Source organism: Prunus avium, chromosome 6 (assembly GCF_965620075.1).
Source record: "Prunus avium chromosome 6, drPruAviu1.hap1.1, whole genome shotgun sequence".
NCBI lineage: Eukaryota > Viridiplantae > Streptophyta > Magnoliopsida > Rosales > Rosaceae > Prunus > Prunus avium.
In genome coordinates this window covers 25943088-25960525 of record NC_142289.1, presented here as the reverse complement: position 1 = coordinate 25960525, position 17438 = coordinate 25943088, and the positions used below count along the sequence as shown (strand labels likewise).

At 36.4% G+C, this 17438-nt stretch overlaps 2 protein-coding genes across 3 annotated transcripts; both read left to right on the top strand.

Moving 5' to 3' along the window:
* Positions 1-526: 526 nt before the first annotated feature.
* Positions 527-6129, top strand: LOC110769165 (uncharacterized). The gene is made up of 4 exons (XM_021973097.2): positions 527-773; positions 1231-1332; positions 3206-3366; positions 5829-6129. Exons 1-4 carry the CDS (start codon positions 671-673, stop codon positions 5934-5936), a joined length of 474 nt encoding a protein of 157 aa, XP_021828789.1. The 5' UTR covers positions 527-670; the 3' UTR covers positions 5937-6129.
* Positions 6130-8251: 2122 nt separating this feature from the next.
* On the top strand, positions 8252-15287 carry LOC110769155 (ubiquitin carboxyl-terminal hydrolase). Of its 2 annotated transcripts, XM_021973076.2 has the most exons (4): positions 8252-8378; positions 8628-8921; positions 11588-11835; positions 14800-15287. In XM_021973076.2, the coding sequence occupies exons 2-4, from the start codon at positions 8678-8680 to the stop codon at positions 15154-15156; spliced, it is 849 nt and encodes a 282-aa protein (XP_021828768.1). In that variant the 5' UTR covers positions 8252-8378; positions 8628-8677; the 3' UTR covers positions 15157-15287. The 2 variants fall into 2 exon arrangements, with proteins under 2 accessions (XP_021828768.1, XP_021828769.1); XM_021973077.2 differs by lacking the exon at positions 8252-8378 and having other exon boundaries at positions 8401-8921.
* The last annotated feature ends 2151 nt before the right edge of the window (positions 15288-17438 follow it).

Genomic DNA, 17438 nt, shown 5'->3' with positions numbered 1-17438 from the left:
TTGAAATTATGTTGTGTGTTTCTTTTATGTTATGTGTTTTCTTTTAGAATAAAATAATATTTGTGGAATTTTAATTTTTTAGGTCAAATTGTTCAAAAAATTAAATTATGAAGTTATTTAAAAAGATTAAATGAAGAAAAGTTATCCATAAAAAAAAAAATAGACTTAAACTATTCTTAAACAATTTATTAAAATTGCTAACTTAAAATATGAGCCCAAAGAGTTAGGAGAAGAAATGATTTGAGGTCGGGCAAAACTCAAATAATTACTTTTTGGTAGGGGAGACTTAGATGTAGCCCTAAATGGGTTAGAGAAGGCGTTGGAGAATAGAGAAATCAAACCAAAAACCTCATAATATGAGTAAATATTCTTAACTACTTAGATAATGCTGAATTTTAATCTCACTATTCCAGGTTCCAATTGTGCATGCCTAAAAATTGGTAAAGAACAAGTGGGACCCTGACATTCCATGCTTTGTCCATTCCATATAAAGTCACTGGCGCAAATAACTCCACTTCACCACGTTTCTTCCTCCTCTTATGTTCGACACCTAATCCAAACTCTCTCTTTCGTTTCCACGAAAGATTTTTGTTTGCTGCTCCACTTGCATTTTCTTTTCTCTGAAATAAAAAAACGAAAACAAAGGGAAAAACCCAAGAGGAGGCGAATCATGACCATGCTTGTTCACTTGAAGCTCAACTTCATTGTGCTTTGCTTCTTCACCTTGTACCTGCTTCTACCATTCACTCAGTCTACGGATGTCAAATATTGTGGTCAGTTTCCGTTTCACTTTAATGGGCTCCTAAATGTGTTTTGTATTTTTTCTCTTTCCTTTTTCTTCTTTTACATATCTGAGAACAACCCAATTTGACTGTGATTGGTTGCTTAAAAATTGTGGGTAAATGGGAAGATACTAGATTACTGTATCCCAGTTGTTTAATTTGGTTTAAGCTCCTGAAATATGATCAACCATAAAAGTTTCTAATAATTTCGATCTTTATTTTACGAATCCTTGAGGAAGCTATTTGTCTATATCATTTTAATCAATTACCATTATAATTCATTCACAGAAAGGTTTTTGTTTTTTTGTATTTTTGGGGGTGGGTGTATTTTATTTTTCAATTTAAATTTTCTTAAATATAGTTTCTTTTTCTCATGATGCTAATTTTGTTGTTGGTCATTTATTGGTTCCATGACAATTCTATCAAATTTATTTCTCTCAAATTTCAGATCAGACAGATGAATATGCTGTGAAGGTCCAGGGAGTCGAGATATTGCCTGACCCAGTGGTGAGAGGCAAGCCAGCTACCTTTAACATCTCGGCCTCAACAGGTATAACTTTTCAGCTTTCAGTGTTTGCCTGTCTTATCTTCTTAGACCTTGTTTGATGAATCTGCTCAATGTTGGCTGGATAACGAATAGCCATGACCTACTTTATTTTCTCAGCTTGCTTTTGGTTTTATATATTCCATTTAGATAACAGGGACCATGCTTATGTAGAAAACCAAGTACATTAACGGCCGGCTTTTGTCTCATCAAAATAGATTACTCTTGTTAACAATTAAGGACAAACATTCAAATCCGGTTTTCCATGTTGAAGTCCTCCTCCACTCTTTTCCAATCCAGATTTTGTTTTTGCAGTATCCGATGTTTAATCTAGTTTATTAAAGATGACCTTTCTATGTTGTCGTGAGTGTAGGCTGCTAATGATTGTTTGTAACACAAATTAACTGCAATTTAGTGCAGAACATTAGGACAGGTTTGAGGGAAAATATACGTACTAGGACAGATTTGAGGGAACATATATTTACTGGTACTCGATTATGTTAACCACTGTATTGTACGGTACCCCATTGAGATGCAATACACAGACTTTCTCTCTTCCTTTCTTTAAAATTTTCTTTTAGCACATGTAAGTGATCTAACAAATCATCCAACAAACATAAAAATTCTTGTTGACCACCATATTATCAACTCATATCCTCTGTGAATACTTCCTTTTGGGAGTAGGGCTTGTGGACTAATACTCATTCTCTAAAAAAGTCCTTGGCCAACAATTCCCATCATGTCGACACAGTTACTTATGCCCCTTGGGACTCATGCAGTAATGAGGTCTATTAGGTAAGATATACCCCAGAAACAGATCAATTTGGTACCACTTGTCCCTCATAGCTAGTAACCTGTCTGGCAGATCACTGGGAAATACATCTTGGTACTCTTCCAGGCTCTGACCACATAGAGAATCTTACCAATAAGCACCTGCTTTTTCCTAACGAGCACAATTCTCGTTTGCCACACCCTCATAAAGCACCTTTATACAGAATACTTTCAGTAATTAGGCAAATTGGTCAGAGAGACCCTTTGAGGGGGAGGATAACAGAAAGGCTATTTTTGAGTGCCTTGAGGATATAAATCACCAAGGCTTGATGGTTTTTTCTATGGATGAATTGCTTGGACATTTTGGAGGATTTGATAAGGTGTTTGAGAAGTTTTACAGAGTGGTCAACGTGATAACCAATGCAGCATTCATATTCCTAATTCCACAGAAACTGGACTCTTTGAAGCTTGGTGATTACAGGCCCATTAGCTTGGTTTCAAGTTAACTAAGGGGCTGTCTTTTTTATTGAGGGAGCTCCTGGAGGGGCATTCATTAGAGGTGGATTAGGGCTTCCCATCAGAGCTTATAATAGACCATTGTTCATTCTTCGTGAGGATGGGATTGCTGTTTCTTGAGGCATCTCAAGAGATTATAGGTATAACAACCATAACCATCCCACCAGACTTGCAAAATTACAAACCTACTGTTTCTCCAACTGGCAACTGTAGTGCGCATTGATGCATCTCTGATGCAGAATAGGTTTCCAACTCGCAGCTGATTTTGACCTAGGTTCATGAATTTCCTCTCCTGCAGCCATCTGTCTTGGCTTTCATTTGTATGAGGGCCACAAAAGAATATTTCTCAAGTCTTGAGCAACATTTTGCAAAGATGACTTCAAAATATGTATCGTTTGTTTGAGTTGTAATTTGGGTACTTCCAAAATATATTTCTAATTGACAAATGTTTTTGGCCTCCTCTTTATCAATGTTTGTTCTTCTAATAATACACATATTAATCATGTATTTAAGAGTTTCCCTTTATGCATGCATCCATCGGTCATATCCTTCGGCTTTATATAGACAATTATGCCTGTTGTGCTTCATACAGGTCAAGCCATCTCCAGTGGGAAAGTGGTGATTGAGGTTTACTATTTTGGGGTGCGCGTACATACAGAAACTCATGATCTTTGTGAAGAGCTTTCCTGCCCGGTTTCAGCAGGCAACTTTGTGCTCTCTCACACCCAAGCTCTACCTGGGATCACTCCCCCTGTAAGTTTCACTTATTAAGATTATACTTGCCATCTTCCATATGTTTACCATTCTAAGATTCTTACCTCACTTTCAAGGCACACTTGCTGACTTCAGTTTATAATGAATCTCTCAAATACTAGTGGGCACTTGTGAGCTTTTGTGTGGTTGCATTTTTGCATGATTGATTATATTGATACCAACAGTTTGAGAATGTTTATATAATATCCTGTATCATCTACTTATCAACTACTCTGTTTTTTGTCTTTGCCTTATTATTTTTAATTTTTCCCTGCAGTCTTTACTGAATTATTAAAGTTTAGACACTTGCCAATGGTTCCTGAAAAAATGAAAATGGAGGAATGTACCAGATGGATTTATACCATTTGGTTCACAAACAGGACATAACTTATATTGGCAACTTAACTTTCTTAAGCCTCAATAAACTTCAGGAATATAACTTCTCACCTTCTTAACTACATTTTTCACCTCTTTATTTTTAACATAGATTTTTTCGTGCTTTCCCTGGTTGGGCAGAAAACTATTTGGAAATATCATGTAGTTTTTTGATTTTCTATAAATTTATATTCCGATACCACCTAATTTATTTTTCCCAATCAAAAACTTGTGCCACGATTTTCTGTATCCACTTTTGAGTTCTCCCTATGTTCAGTGTTGCAGTATATGTGATGCAGGATGCGTAGGACCTAAATTTATTAGTTTCCTAATATATTTGTTAGTTTCCTAGATTCTCTAGTTTTCCAAATTCTAGAAGGATTTCTACTTTTCCAGATTTCCAGATTTCTAGTTTTAAGTTTCCTATTTTATTTGGGTTAGGATTTTTGTTTAAGCAAGGGATTTTTATCCTATTATGTCTAGGTTTTAGTTTGCTATAAATAACCCCGTGTAGTTCTTTAAAATTCAGATTTGGATATTGAGTAAACCTTCTCTTATAACTATGTGATTTCTGTCCTTCCTTCTCAATTCTCTGATTTCGGTCCTTTCTTTCGTCCCTTCGATCTATATTTTCGTCTCCTTGACCTCCGATATTCTTCTTGTTCTACTGTTCTGCCCTTTCTTTCGTCTTTTCGATCTATATTTTCATCTCCTCGATCTCTTATATTCTTCTATGTTCTATTGTTTAAGTGCTTAATCTAATACCTACGAGCTGTACTACATCAATATGATAAGTATTTCTATTTAGGCTTCATATCACATTAGGACTATCACAAGAAATTATTTTAGTCATTTCCTCATGCCCACCATTTGATAACTATGAACCTTTTACAATTGTCTCTAGTATCTCGGCGGCGTCGATATTTCTTGGTTAAATGTATAGCTTATACAGAACTGAAACCGATATGTTTTAAATTTAAATTTGTTGAACTCAATACATTCTTATCTGTTTTCTACTTTACATGTTTTGTTGTTCTTACTTCGTCAAAACCATTTTAAAGTAGCAGGGCTTCTGATATATTATTAGTTTGTGCCTGTTATTAATAATTTATAGCTTTTTGTGTTCATAGAGCTTTTATGTATTGCTTATGTTTTTTTTTTCTTTGCTTATGTGTTTTTTTTTCTTGGCTTATCACATTTATGTCAATTCTTGACTTGAGAGATTCATTATGTTATGATTCCTCTGTTATTTTATTCTCTGATACAATGTTTTATTTTGCGACTTCCTCACTGGATTTAATTTTCCAATGGCTTGTTTATCCTGATTGAAGATAGTTGTTTACCTCAGATTGCTCGTCATTGGTTTCTTTTGGCGAATTATTACCTATAATACTTTTCTAATAGATTCCAGTCCTCATTGCCACCTTTTGTTTTATTCTTTTATTGGAAACGCATGACTTTCTTGTGGTGTGTGTGTTTGTTGTATGTATATTGAGTGCGTAACATTTCCTAGAGTTTTGGTCTTACCATTATTCATATCATAATTTGACTTTTAGTCTTGAATTTTCCTTTAATACTTTTACTTATGATCATCTAGTCGCAGGTTTTTCTTAAAATAAACAGGGATAAAGAACAATTTTATAAGGCACATGTGAAAACAAGACAAATGCAGGGAACCAGAACTCCACCTAGAATACACTGAAGCAAAACAAGACAAGAAAAGAAAATAGAAAAAAATAATAACAAACAAGCACAAAAAAATCCAGAGTAAGAAAAAACCCCCAAAAGAACCTAAGAAACAGCAGCTTCCTATGTTGAAAATGTTTTTACAGTTTTCATTCAGGAGTTCCCAATGTGGCAGTAATTAGGTGGTTAAGGCTCAAGAGGCATGAGAGAGAAAAGAATATCATTCTCTTACTCTTTATGTGGATATCGAATTTTATTCACATGTGTGGCTAACAAGATGCAATATTTAAATTCTTTTTCTTATTAGCATTTCTGCTCAACAGTTGCACTTTTAAACCTATTCTTTGGTGATGGGTTTTATTCGGATGTTTCACATAGATAACATTGTTTCGTATTTACAGGGCTCTTACAATCTCAAGATGACAATCAAGGATGATCACAACCAGAAGTTGTCTTGCATCAGTTTCAATTTTAAAATTGTCTTTGGATCTTTGGTCTCTGCTAGTTGAGCACCTGGTATCTTAGTCATATAAGAATCAAATGTCTATTTCAAGTGCCTTGTGTGTAAGGATTGGAATGCTCTTTTGTTAGACAAAACCGTATATAAATGTATGCATAAAATACAAATGCAGCGCCTGTTCATAAGAAGGTGGTGGATGGATAGCTATTTGGTCCCAGAGAATGAAATGAATAGATTGTGTTGCCTAGGCATCCTATCTGCTTGCAAATGACAGCAGTCCCCCCATCACCGGTAAGGTTTTGTGCTAGTTGGTATATGGCATAGCAACCTTGGAACATTTGTAATGAAAACTGAGAGTAATGAGTCATTGTTGGACTCACCTTACACAGCCATCATACTATTTACCGCCCACATCCTCGATGCTTCGGTGCTACGGCTTCAACTCCATAGATTGTGTGCAGAACATAACAAATTCCTTCAGGTAGTACATGCGATCCGTGTATGCTACATGTGCAAGATGCTGTTGTAACTACGCTCTCTATATTTTGGCTTGACTGACGAAGGCAAAATCCGATTTCTTGCATGGGTTTGAAGCTGCAGAGCTTCTCAACTCAGAGGGTGTTACTTTCTCTAACTGAAAAGTCTGAATGTCACTTAATAAGCTATAAGAGAAGGAGAGTCGAGGGTGCCAATGAAGTTGCAAGCTTCAATTTATTAAACCTGGGAGAGATCAAGTTTAGGGCAAAAGAAGATAAGAAACTAGTAGGGGAAACACTTCATGAGCCTTGAAATCTCCGTTGCAGATTTTAGAGGAATTTAAAGGTGCTTTGGTGTGAAAAGGAAAAATCATTTGAGGCCTCTGCACACCGAACCAGTAAACACCAAAATCTGGATTGATTTGGTATACATATCATTCTAGTAGTATAACCGAACTAAATCAATCCATTTGGTGATCAATTTAGTTCAATTTGGTTGGGTTGGTTGCCATTCATAACAAGTAAGCAAATATTCGGTAACATGTGACGGCCTGAACTTATACTACAAATTAAGCAACTAATCAGAAAATATAAGGTGTCAAATAAAAAAACCTATTGTGGACGGGTTGGTTCGATTTAGCGGTTTCCAAAGAGGCCAAACCGACTATCGAATCCTAAATTGCAGTATGATTTTGATTGGTCCACGATTACACCTCTTAAGTGTAAAACTAAACTAAACCAAACCGTTTATACATGGATAGAAAAATGAACTTGGAATATTCTCTTATTCAGGGCTTATTAACTTAAACATTTAGAAATTCTACCTAGAAAAAACAAAGCGCTTAGAGGCCACAAATTCGAACTTTAAATTTCATCTAAATAAGTATTGTTTTTTAATTTCCAAAAAAATGAGAATTTTTAGCATGAGTCGGTTTGGTTTTGGACCTTTAACTTTTATATATTTAAAATTGAACCAAACTGCTCATTACAATTTGAATTTAGAACGAAATTGTGAATCCTAGTACTGAACCACTTGGAACTCAAACTCAAGAACACATTGAATTCCCAGGGATAAACTTCCATTCCCTTAAGTCTCTAAATATGAACATTGACTAAATAAACTTGCATAAGGGGGTCCAATTTATTACCTCCCTCTCTCCTTTCACCTTTTTTTTTTTGTTAATTTTAATTTGGGAATTTAGGGTTTCTGATTTTAATTTCAATTTTTTTAGATCTTAAAAATAATTTGGAGTTCAATACCAAACAAGCTTTTAGATATTAAATTCAGTATTTTAAAACTCATTTTTAAAAAATAAATCATGATTTTTTTAATTCAATTTTTTGAGTAAAATGCCAAACAGGCCTTTTGTTTCTACACATAGAGGATATCATGATTGGGATGGAGTTGGTCATGAATGATTCATTAATGTGCTTGCAGCTTATGTAAGCACTACCATTCGAATGTAATAAAATATTCTATCATTGGTTTTTTTTTTTTTTTTTTAAATTTTTAATTTTTAATTTTTTTTTAAAAAACTAAGCTTTAAAAGGTCCATAGGTAATCAAACAATGTCAATAAATGAGATCAATGTCAAGCATAAGTAATTTTTTTTTTTTGACAAAAAAAAAAGGTAATATCTTTTCTATTTCTACTCATCTGTATTTTTTTAATACAAACGACAATTTACTCTAAAGTAATCTAAGGGGAATTCAAATTTGAATATAAGTGGATGGGCGTAGTGTCTTGGCCAACTTACCTAACTTACGTCTTCCTACTCATCTGTTTTTTTTAAAAGAAAAAACAAACACCTACCGAGATGGTACCAACCTGGGCCAACTGTTGCTAGTAAACAGAAAAATTTAAAATACAAAGCCAAAGCCCACCAAGGGGGGATGGTTGCTGTGGTCCATAACAAAACCCATTTAAGACCCAAACGGTTTTCTGGAGTCTGGTTCGATTTTCGGCCTCAACTACCAGGAGAGGCAGATAAAGAAATCAAGAAAAATCAAGACTGGTAAGAAAAATCGTTTTTTTCCTCTTAATGAATGTTCTTCTTTTAACAATTTTCAATCTTTCTCTTCTATTGGTTTCAATTTTAAGTTTTTATATGCCTTTTCAAATTTAATTGTTAGCCTTTTGATTCAACTGGTTAGGCGTATGTATGAGTTGAGCTTGCATGCCATGTGTTTGATAGAATGTCCGAATGAGTGTACATTACAGGAAGTATATACTGACAAGATTGAATTGGTTGTCTGTTTGTTAGGTCCAGCTTTGAAGTTTGAAGTTTGAAGGTGACACTGTTTTGTTGAGTTTATGATGAGACGGCAGGGGCAGTATGGTGATTCAGGAGTGAACACATATGCTGCTGCTGCTCCGATGCATCATATGTCTGGCCAGAGGATGGAGCACAAATCTAGCCATTTTGAAGGACGATTGGAAGCCTTCACTCCAGAGAGGGATAATCCATATGCATCTTCAAAATCAGAGGGCCAATGGAGATGGGAAAGAGATGGATCAAAAGGGTCAAATCCAATGGCATCTCATATGTACAATGAAGGCAAGTGTTGCTGTCAACTCTCTCTCATATACGTATATGATGAGTCTGAGTTTGTTGTGATATGAATTGCTAAATCTGAAGTTCTTGTTTAATTTTTTTTTTTAAAATTTTGGTTTATGGTATAAGTCAAATAAAACTTAAATTCTGAATTAGTAATCAGATATTTTCTTATTTCTAGTTTGTTAAAGGCTAAAAAATTCGGGCAAAGTGATTATTACAATAATTAGTCAGTCATTCAAGTCCCTAAACCAATGTAATTATCAAGAGTGTTGAGGACTTTCAGAACTCTATAAAATATGTTGGTTGTACGCATTTGATTTTATTTCCTAGCACAAATCTTAATAACTTTAGCTACTCCTCTCACACGTCTCACGAAATTGATGGAGTAGTACACCTGTAAAAGGCACTCTAAGGCTCAAGCTAGGAAAGTAGAAGCATCGTAGCAGGGTTTTAATAAAGGAATTCAGTCATTCCTGTTGTGAAGAAATCATGTCGTATTTGTACATTTCTTACCTTCTCCTATCAGGACATGGAAGTGTAACTCATACGACACCATAATTGTCATGAATCCTGAGTTTGTAATGAAGAAAAGAAAGGAATCTCTTATTTTTGGTCCTTGTTTCCTTGTTGGACTTAGTTCCAGAACTAATTAGAGATAGTTATTGGCTTTCCTTTACTGGATAGTTTTGGGTCTCAAGGGTGTTCACTTGGGGAAAAACAAACTCTGTTGGCCTACCCAGCGTCCTATACGGTTAGGATCTTATTGATATTGCTACGTCAATTTTTCTCTTTTTAGGTGTTCGTGCCAGTAGCACTCGTCAACTTTAGACTGGCCGGCTTTTGCACCCCTATACTTGTTCTACTGTTCTCTACTTCTGATTGGGGGAGAGGGAAAATTTAGTTCAACTCCTTTCCGTATGCTGACAGTTGGCACTGATAGCCAAACATCTCAGAGTCTGACTGTTTATGCTGTGGACTCTTGTAACAACGGGGCATAAGTCTTAATTTCTTGAGGAGGACTGTTCATTCAAGGATCTAGATGAGTTCAGAAATTAGTCAGCATCTCTCCGTTTGCCACCTTCATGGTGAATACGGAAGTAAGGTGCTTCGTTGCCAAGAATTCCCAGTTTACTAAGGTATGAACAACTTGCATGGCTTTGTAAGTTAGGGATAGGTCCGGGCGGCATATGCTTAACCTTGAGCAGGGCTGGTCCTGACAGAGTGGATATACATGACACTGGTGAGTGTTCTCTTCTCCTTCCAATGCCATTTTATTCTGGGAAGTGATAAATATTCTCCACAGGATCCATTTTCCCACTGATTATTGAACATGTCGAAGTTTGGGGTTGAAACTCTTTTGGATTTGGATGTAGTTAGTGAGAGATGATTGGTTGATGCTTTAGGCATCCTGCATAGATGTTTATTCTCAAATCGAAGGGGAGACGGAGATGGAGATGCCGGAGATGAATGTGAGGCCTCGACGATAAGCTAAGTATACCTTTGTATCCTCTCAAATGTTATTCCATTCTCTTCTTAGGTTTTGCTCTTCCCTGTAGCTCGCCCCCCTTTCAATGGGCTCCTTTTGCTTCTCCAATCTTGCCCAGAGCAATTTGTTCTCACATGATGCTCCTGGGGTAGGGTGATTGGTTGGGGCCAAATAAACTCCTTTTCCAGGTGGCCTCCAATAGCTGCTATTGCCACGTTACTTTGCCTAATTTTTACTGTTCGTGCCAGCAGAAATTGTCCACATGTTTGCTTTGTCCAGGCTTAATTTTACATTCCAACATTTACACCCCCATCCACGCGTTCAGCAAGATTGAAACATAGCCATTTTTTGTTTAATTCCTGGGCTGCATCATTTGTCTTTTAAGATCTGCTGTGTTTTCCTTAGCCAAATCTTCAACCAAGCATGATCTGGTATTGGCTGTTTTGCCAATAAAGTTTATCTGTAATAATATACATAAGAGCTAAATGTTGTCACGGTAGGAGCATAGAGTGCATGTTATGTTGATCTCTTTTTATTTACATTACTATGTAGATGTGAAAATGTTTGATGTTATATTCGGATTGGCGGTGTACTTGTTATGGTTTACATTTTTATGTTATTCTACAAGCTTGAGAGGCATATGACTATAGAAAAATTATTTATTCATTGTCAATGGTGGTTGAGGTAAATCCCTAAATATTAACAGATACCAGGCCCTCTATTTGTATTCATGAGGGTAACAAGGGAGAAAGTGATGGAGGGTCCCATTAGGGTACCTCCATATGTTCAACAAACAAAAGAAGTTGAGTTTTATTGGTGGGACATGGTTGAATTAGAAACCTTTGTCATCTTTCCAAGACATTTTGTAATTTTCATGCGGACAAAACCGTTATTGCTACTAACAAAACATTTTAGCTTGCTGTAGTCCTTCAGTGTGATCCCCATCTTTTGTTACTTTTTTTTTGGCAATGTCATATTTTTGTTATAACATTCCTATGATTTTATTGTCACTAGCAAAGGTTTTGATATAGAAGTGCTCACCTGAGCGGGCCATTGGAATCCAACGGCTGTGTTGGATTAGTCGCTCAGGTGAGGGCCTCTAGGTTATGACATGCCTTAAGTTCTTTTCTTGTTGAAATTTTGAAATGTGTATGCTTAGGGTCACATGCTTGTTTTGCAGGTCAAGGGGGTGATACATCAAGATCCTATTTCCAGGGTCAAAGGCCTGATCCAAAACTTGCTATGGAGAAACAAAACAACAATGATTCCCGATCTCAATCTCATAATGAAGATATGGACCTTGGGTATGAGGACAAGCCTTCCTCGCAGACTTTTGAAGAACTTGAGCAGAAATTCCTTGATGACATTAGGAAACTAACCAAGGAACAGAACGATGCTGAGGATGCAGAAAATGCTAGACACAAAGAGGTTAGTTTATAGCACTAACTTCCTCTACTACATAGCCAAAGAGATTGCAGAAAAGAGAGAACTCTGCAAAACACAATAGAGGACAACAGGCCTCAGGCGCCATGGTGCTATTGGCAGCCCTGAGTGGCTTGGCAGTCAAAGGGTCACTTGTATGCTTGATGGGGTTCAGTTTCATGGCATCAGTGACACTACTGGTTGTAAGCTCACGGCTTCTGTTGATTTTCAGCCCTCTGCTGCTCGGTTTGTGTTTCTGGGAGCATAGGCTATTTGGGCATTTAGTAAAAATAATAAGGATAATATTGGAATTTTAAAAGTTTCCAAGTGATTCCCGTGTTTTACAAAAAAATCACTTTTAAGGAGAAGCACCTCCCATGTGCTTCTCCATTAAATCACTTGAAGTGATTTTAATACACATTTAAAGCACTTTTTTTGCCAAACACTTCATTTCTTAAACAAGAGTGGTTCTATCCCTTTGGAAGTGATTTTGGCCCTCCCATAATCACTCCCAAATGAGCTCTAAATTTAGGTTTCATTTTCTTTAGTTTGCTTAAATTAACTAAAAGGTTCCCTGTTTCACATATTCTTTTTCTCTTGCGTTCTGTTCTATTTTTCTGACATCCCATCTATAATTGGGGATGAGGATTTGTTTCATGCTTGTTTTTTTTGTAAATTATTAGGGAGTTACAATAGTATTTCAGTTACAATAGTTAATCCTACTAATGATAGGAAATGGTCAGTTGTCAGTTATGTTGTTATTAGGCCATAACTCCATATTTATGTTTATGATAATGGCTTGTTGTAACTGTAGATTATTCTCTACAAACTTGATATATATTGTATAATGATCTTATAAATAATATAAGGGAAAATCAGTTTCTACATGGTATCAGAGCTAATGGCTAACGCCGATTAGCGATCCTCTAGTTGCCAACATTGAGAGTCGTTGGCGCTCCTCACCCGTAAGAGTGTTCGTTTCTGTACAATCATTTTTCCTCTCCTCTTCTCAAAGATGAATATTGTTGTTTTTTTTTTTCCCTCTCCTCCACTGCTTAGTACCTCTTCCACTCCTCAGATACCTAGTCCCACTCCTCATCCATGTCCGTCTCTTACCATGATGGTCAGATCTCTGTTCTCCCTCAGAGAACACACCTCTCTATCCTTGTTTCCCTCTTTCTCTTGAAATCTCTCTCCACTTCTTTGTCTCCGTCGCGCCGCCTCTCTTCCATCTGCAAGCCTTGTCAACGCTTGCCGGATTTTATCCTAGTCTACGATTGTGGTTTCCCTCTCCCATGTTTTTCTGATGGTTTCTCTATCGTGGTTTCCATATCGTTCACCTAGCTGTCTCTCTTTCCTTTGCGGGCCTCGTCAACGCTTGCCGAGCCTTCTTTGCTGTGCTACACTGCCGCTATTCCCTTTGCACAGCCCTTGTTTCTTCCTCTGTGTTGCCGACTTGGTATCGACCACTCAAGCCCTATCACTGTGTTGCCGACTTGGTATCTCTATGTTGTTGCTTTGGTATCGGCCTCTCACGCTCTATCTCTGCTCAACCGGTGTTCTCCTCCCCTCTTAAACCCAATCTCTTTCTTTGATTTTACTACTGGTCTCTGTCTTTCGCTGTTCTTTTGCGCTGCCTTTCTTATTCTCTGTTACTGGTATTGTCTTCGTATCTTTATAATTCTTTTATATTATTGGGATGTTTTCTTCTCTTCTTTTCAATTGTGTTTTCTCTCTCCTCGTCATGGGTTGTTTCTGGCATCTTGAGTTTCCTTCCTTCTATGAGCCCATGCGCTCCTTCGCATCTTGTGTTCTCTCTCCCTCTCTTGACTACTTTCTCCTTTTGATGAGTGTTCAATTTTCTCCTCTTTTTCTCTCCTTTTTCCATCTTTATTTTGAAAGGATTTTCTCTTTATGTGTTTTGCCCATACTATCTTTTCATTTCTGTCTCACTTGGTTTCTTTCTTTATTTCTTATTATTGTTTTTTGGGTCAATAATCTCTTTTTATTTTAATCTCTATGGGCCCCTATGCTCTTGTGATGATCCTTTCTTTATCACTTCTCTGTTCCCACGTGGTTTTCTTCCCCATACCTTATTTTATTGTTTCTATGTTGCTTTGAAATTCAAACTTGCCCATGCTCTTTTTTCTTTTCTTTGTGTCCCAAGTTGGTTTCACCTCCTATCCCCTATTGTTGTGCCACCCTCTCTTAACCCCATTATTCCCTTCAAATATTCCTTCTGCTTTCGTTGCACACATCCCTTTCTACTTACCATGTGATAAATTTTCTTTTGTTTCCACTTCCTCTCTTCCTATGGGTGTAACTTTTTTTTCTTTTCTACATGGCTACTTCTTTTCTCGCTTACCGCATGCTCTTTATCCTACCTAAAGGGTGATTCCTAGGTAGAGTTATGTTTCGTAGGTGCCTAAAGTTGTTTCCTAGGTCCATTTGACTTGTATGTCAGCCCATCATTTTATTCCTTTCTTCAATGAGCCTGTGCGCTCCTTCACTTCCTGCCTTTCAATGGGCGTTATGTTTACTTTGTTTCTCTCATGCTGTTGTTGCAACTCTGGAGATTGGAGTTCTTCTTTTTGGTTCCCCTTACTGGACTACTACAACCGACTGCTGCCGTCATCTCCATTACTATGTAGTTTCTTCATTCAAATCTTGCTATGCTGTGTGTGCTCGATTTGCGGGGGAGTATTAGGGAGTTACAATAGTATTTCAGTTACAATAGTTAATCCTACTAATGATAGGAAATGGTCAGTTGTCAGTTATGTTGTTATTAGGCCATAACTCCATATTTATGTTTATGATAATGGCTTGTTGTAACTGTAGATTATTCTCTACAAACTTGATATATATTGTATAATGATCTTATAAATAATATAAGGGAAAATCAGTTTCTACATAATTTAAGATATTCATTTGTCTTCCACCTTACGCATTAGTGATTCATCTGTTTGTCAGAAAATTGGTGCGATAAATGCTCAGTATGAAGAACAACTAGTAGCACTTCGGGAGCGGCATGCAAGTCGTAGAGACGAATTGCTTCGTAGGGAATCAAATGCCCGACAGCATCAGTACCAGCAATCAGTAATGGATCGTTACCCTAACAGCAGCATGGGCCCCTCTGAACTTCGTGGGTACGGTGGAGTTGCAGCCTCAGCTGCTGGTGGTGAAGGGCACCGAGCCTATAATACTGATCAATATGAGTCCTACAGAGAGCGGGCTCGATTTCTTGGAGGTTCTCGTGATCATGGGTTTGAGCCTAGAGGTCCATATCCTGGAGGCCGAGTTTATGATACCGGCTCGCGCTATTACTAAGTTAGCATTGTTTGTTAACCTTGCCCTTGTTTTTCTTCACCAGGTTTATGTCGGTTAGGCAGCTTATTATAGTAAACATATTACTGTCATTCGTGTTTTAATGATAAATTATGCAGTGTGCTTTGGTGTAACTCTCTTATCTTCTCCTATTGTTCCAACTCACCCTCTCTACAGCATCATTTCCTGCTGTAAAATTAAGATTCATGAATCCTGGTGTTGTGCAATTTAGCATATCTACCGTGAACAAAATGTAGATTCTGATGCTTTGGCTACCAGAAGTTATAATCTTGGCCCTGGTCTTCATGTCTATGATGAGGTTCCTGACTTTCTTGAAGATATTTTGTTGCGGATGCTAGGGGAGCTGTGAGGCCACGTTCTTCTGTTTTGTAGTTTGTTTGGTTTCGGCTTTCAGCCCCTACTTACCAAAAAAAAAAGAGTCTAAATTACTCAATTAATCTAATTTATGGGGAGATGGATTTGAACTTGGGTGCAAGTAGGCCTAAAAAAATAGACCCGACTCATTGTTTATAAATTGTAAATTTAGGATAATACGGTGATTAGTTTAGCTAAATTATTTTCTCAGTGACCAAATTAAAATTTGTGTGAAACCCAGTGACCAAACAAGTATTTAATCCTTAGATTTATTATCATAATTAACTTACATTATATCTTTGTTTTCTTTTTTAAACATTAGACGGAATCAAATCATTTACTTTTCCTAATCCTAACCCACTATTCCATCGTCTCTCACCACTTGAGCTAAACCCAAAGACTTTATATATTAGTTTCTTTGGTTGCACGTATTCTTTTTAATTTGTTGTAAGCCCCATCATGTCTTCTAATTGTGAATGTATTCAAATTTACAAAAGAAATTTTATATGCTATATATATTTGTGGGTAATTAAATTGTCCTATATGTTACTACTCCTTTTGCACGATTCAATATTTTGTTATTTTAAAATTGATTAGTTATTTGAGTATCATCATAATATTTTTAAATTTATTTATTATATATTCGTTTATTTACTCAATTATAATTAAATATCTATTTGATTGTCGGTTTAATTAATTTTTAGTATGGATAACCATTAACCTTCTTTTTTTGGGCCAAAGTTAAGAAGGGGATGGGTGGGGGAAACAAATATTGGGGTCCGTGTTTATGTTTTTGTAGATTTCAGTTATTGATCAATTAAAAAGAAAAAAAAAACTTAGTACTTCAATTTGTCAAAGAAAATGGGTTTAGCTTAAAAACAAAAAGGGGCCTACAGGAATGAGAAAGGAAACAACAATATCAAACCCGACTTGTAACTTACCCCCCCCCCCCCCCCCCGCCCCCCTCTTCCCCCACACCACCCAAAAAAAAAAAAAAAAAGGTAAATGTAAAAGATATTCTAAAATGGGCAACTCAAAATAACCCTGAAATTATTGGACTTAGTCACCGATTTTTATTGTGTAGATTACTTGAGTACCAATTAAGTTTTTCTCTCTCTTCGTGTTACATTTTCACTCATACTTTCCTAAACATGATATGTACATATGATTTTCTTTGGTTATAGAGAGTTCATTCAATTATTTAGGGTTGGCATTCACTTGAAGCCCAAACTTTACTATTTCCAAATCACACTCCCTTCTCACTTGTGTTACTTAATTTGTTAATGGGTTCGTCAATAATATTGATGAGCAAGATTGGAGAAGAGAAGAAGGGTTTGATGAGTAAGCAAGGTTTTGGTGATGGCTTGTCTCCTCTTGAGATTTTGTCGAAGGCGATTTGTAGTATATTCAAGCTATAGCAAGAGGAACGGGAGAATTCTTCAGTATTTCCAAGTTCAATTTCTTGAATGATATGCCTAGCCCTAGTAATACCATTACTACTCCTTAAGTATTAATTTCTCCAATTAATTTTCATATAATCAATACTTTCTTTCTTCCCTTTAATAAGTATTTCTAAAGCATATGTACTTATTTTCTACTTTGAATTTGTTTAATTAATTTGTCATAGAAAGAAGAAAATGTGCTAGCGATGATCATGAGAGAAAAAGAAGTGATATTGGACAGTACTATGAGTCATGATGATGATGACCAGATATTGGAGAGTACTAGGAGCAGTGGCGGTTCCAAGATTCAAAAGCTGGCTGGGCAAAACTTACATACTAAACTCGACGGTATGAGTGAATTTCATTAATAAACACAAAAAAAATACATCTAGTCAAGTAATGAGCCTTATCCTCAAATGCATCTCTATCCATAAATAAAAGTACAACAAATACAAAAGCTAAAACTAA

Excerpts from the sequence above, each read along its gene's own strand:
- LOC110769155 (XM_021973076.2), top strand. The coding sequence starts at position 8,678 with ATGATGAGACGGCAGGGGCAGTATGGTGATTCAGGAGTGAACACATAT. Across the intron at positions 8,922-11,587 it reads ATCTCATATGTACAATGAAG|GTCAAGGGGGTGATACATCA; the intron begins GCAAGTGTTGCT and ends CTTGTTTTGCAG. Across the intron at positions 11,836-14,799 it reads AAAATGCTAGACACAAAGAG|AAAATTGGTGCGATAAATGC; the intron begins GTTAGTTTATAG and ends TCTGTTTGTCAG.
- LOC110769165 (XM_021973097.2), top strand. The coding sequence starts at position 671 with ATGACCATGCTTGTTCACTTGAAGCTCAACTTCATTGTGCTTTGCTTC. Across the intron at positions 774-1,230 it reads TACGGATGTCAAATATTGTG|ATCAGACAGATGAATATGCT; the intron begins GTCAGTTTCCGT and ends CTCAAATTTCAG. Across the intron at positions 3,367-5,828 it reads TACCTGGGATCACTCCCCCT|GGCTCTTACAATCTCAAGAT; the intron begins GTAAGTTTCACT and ends TCGTATTTACAG.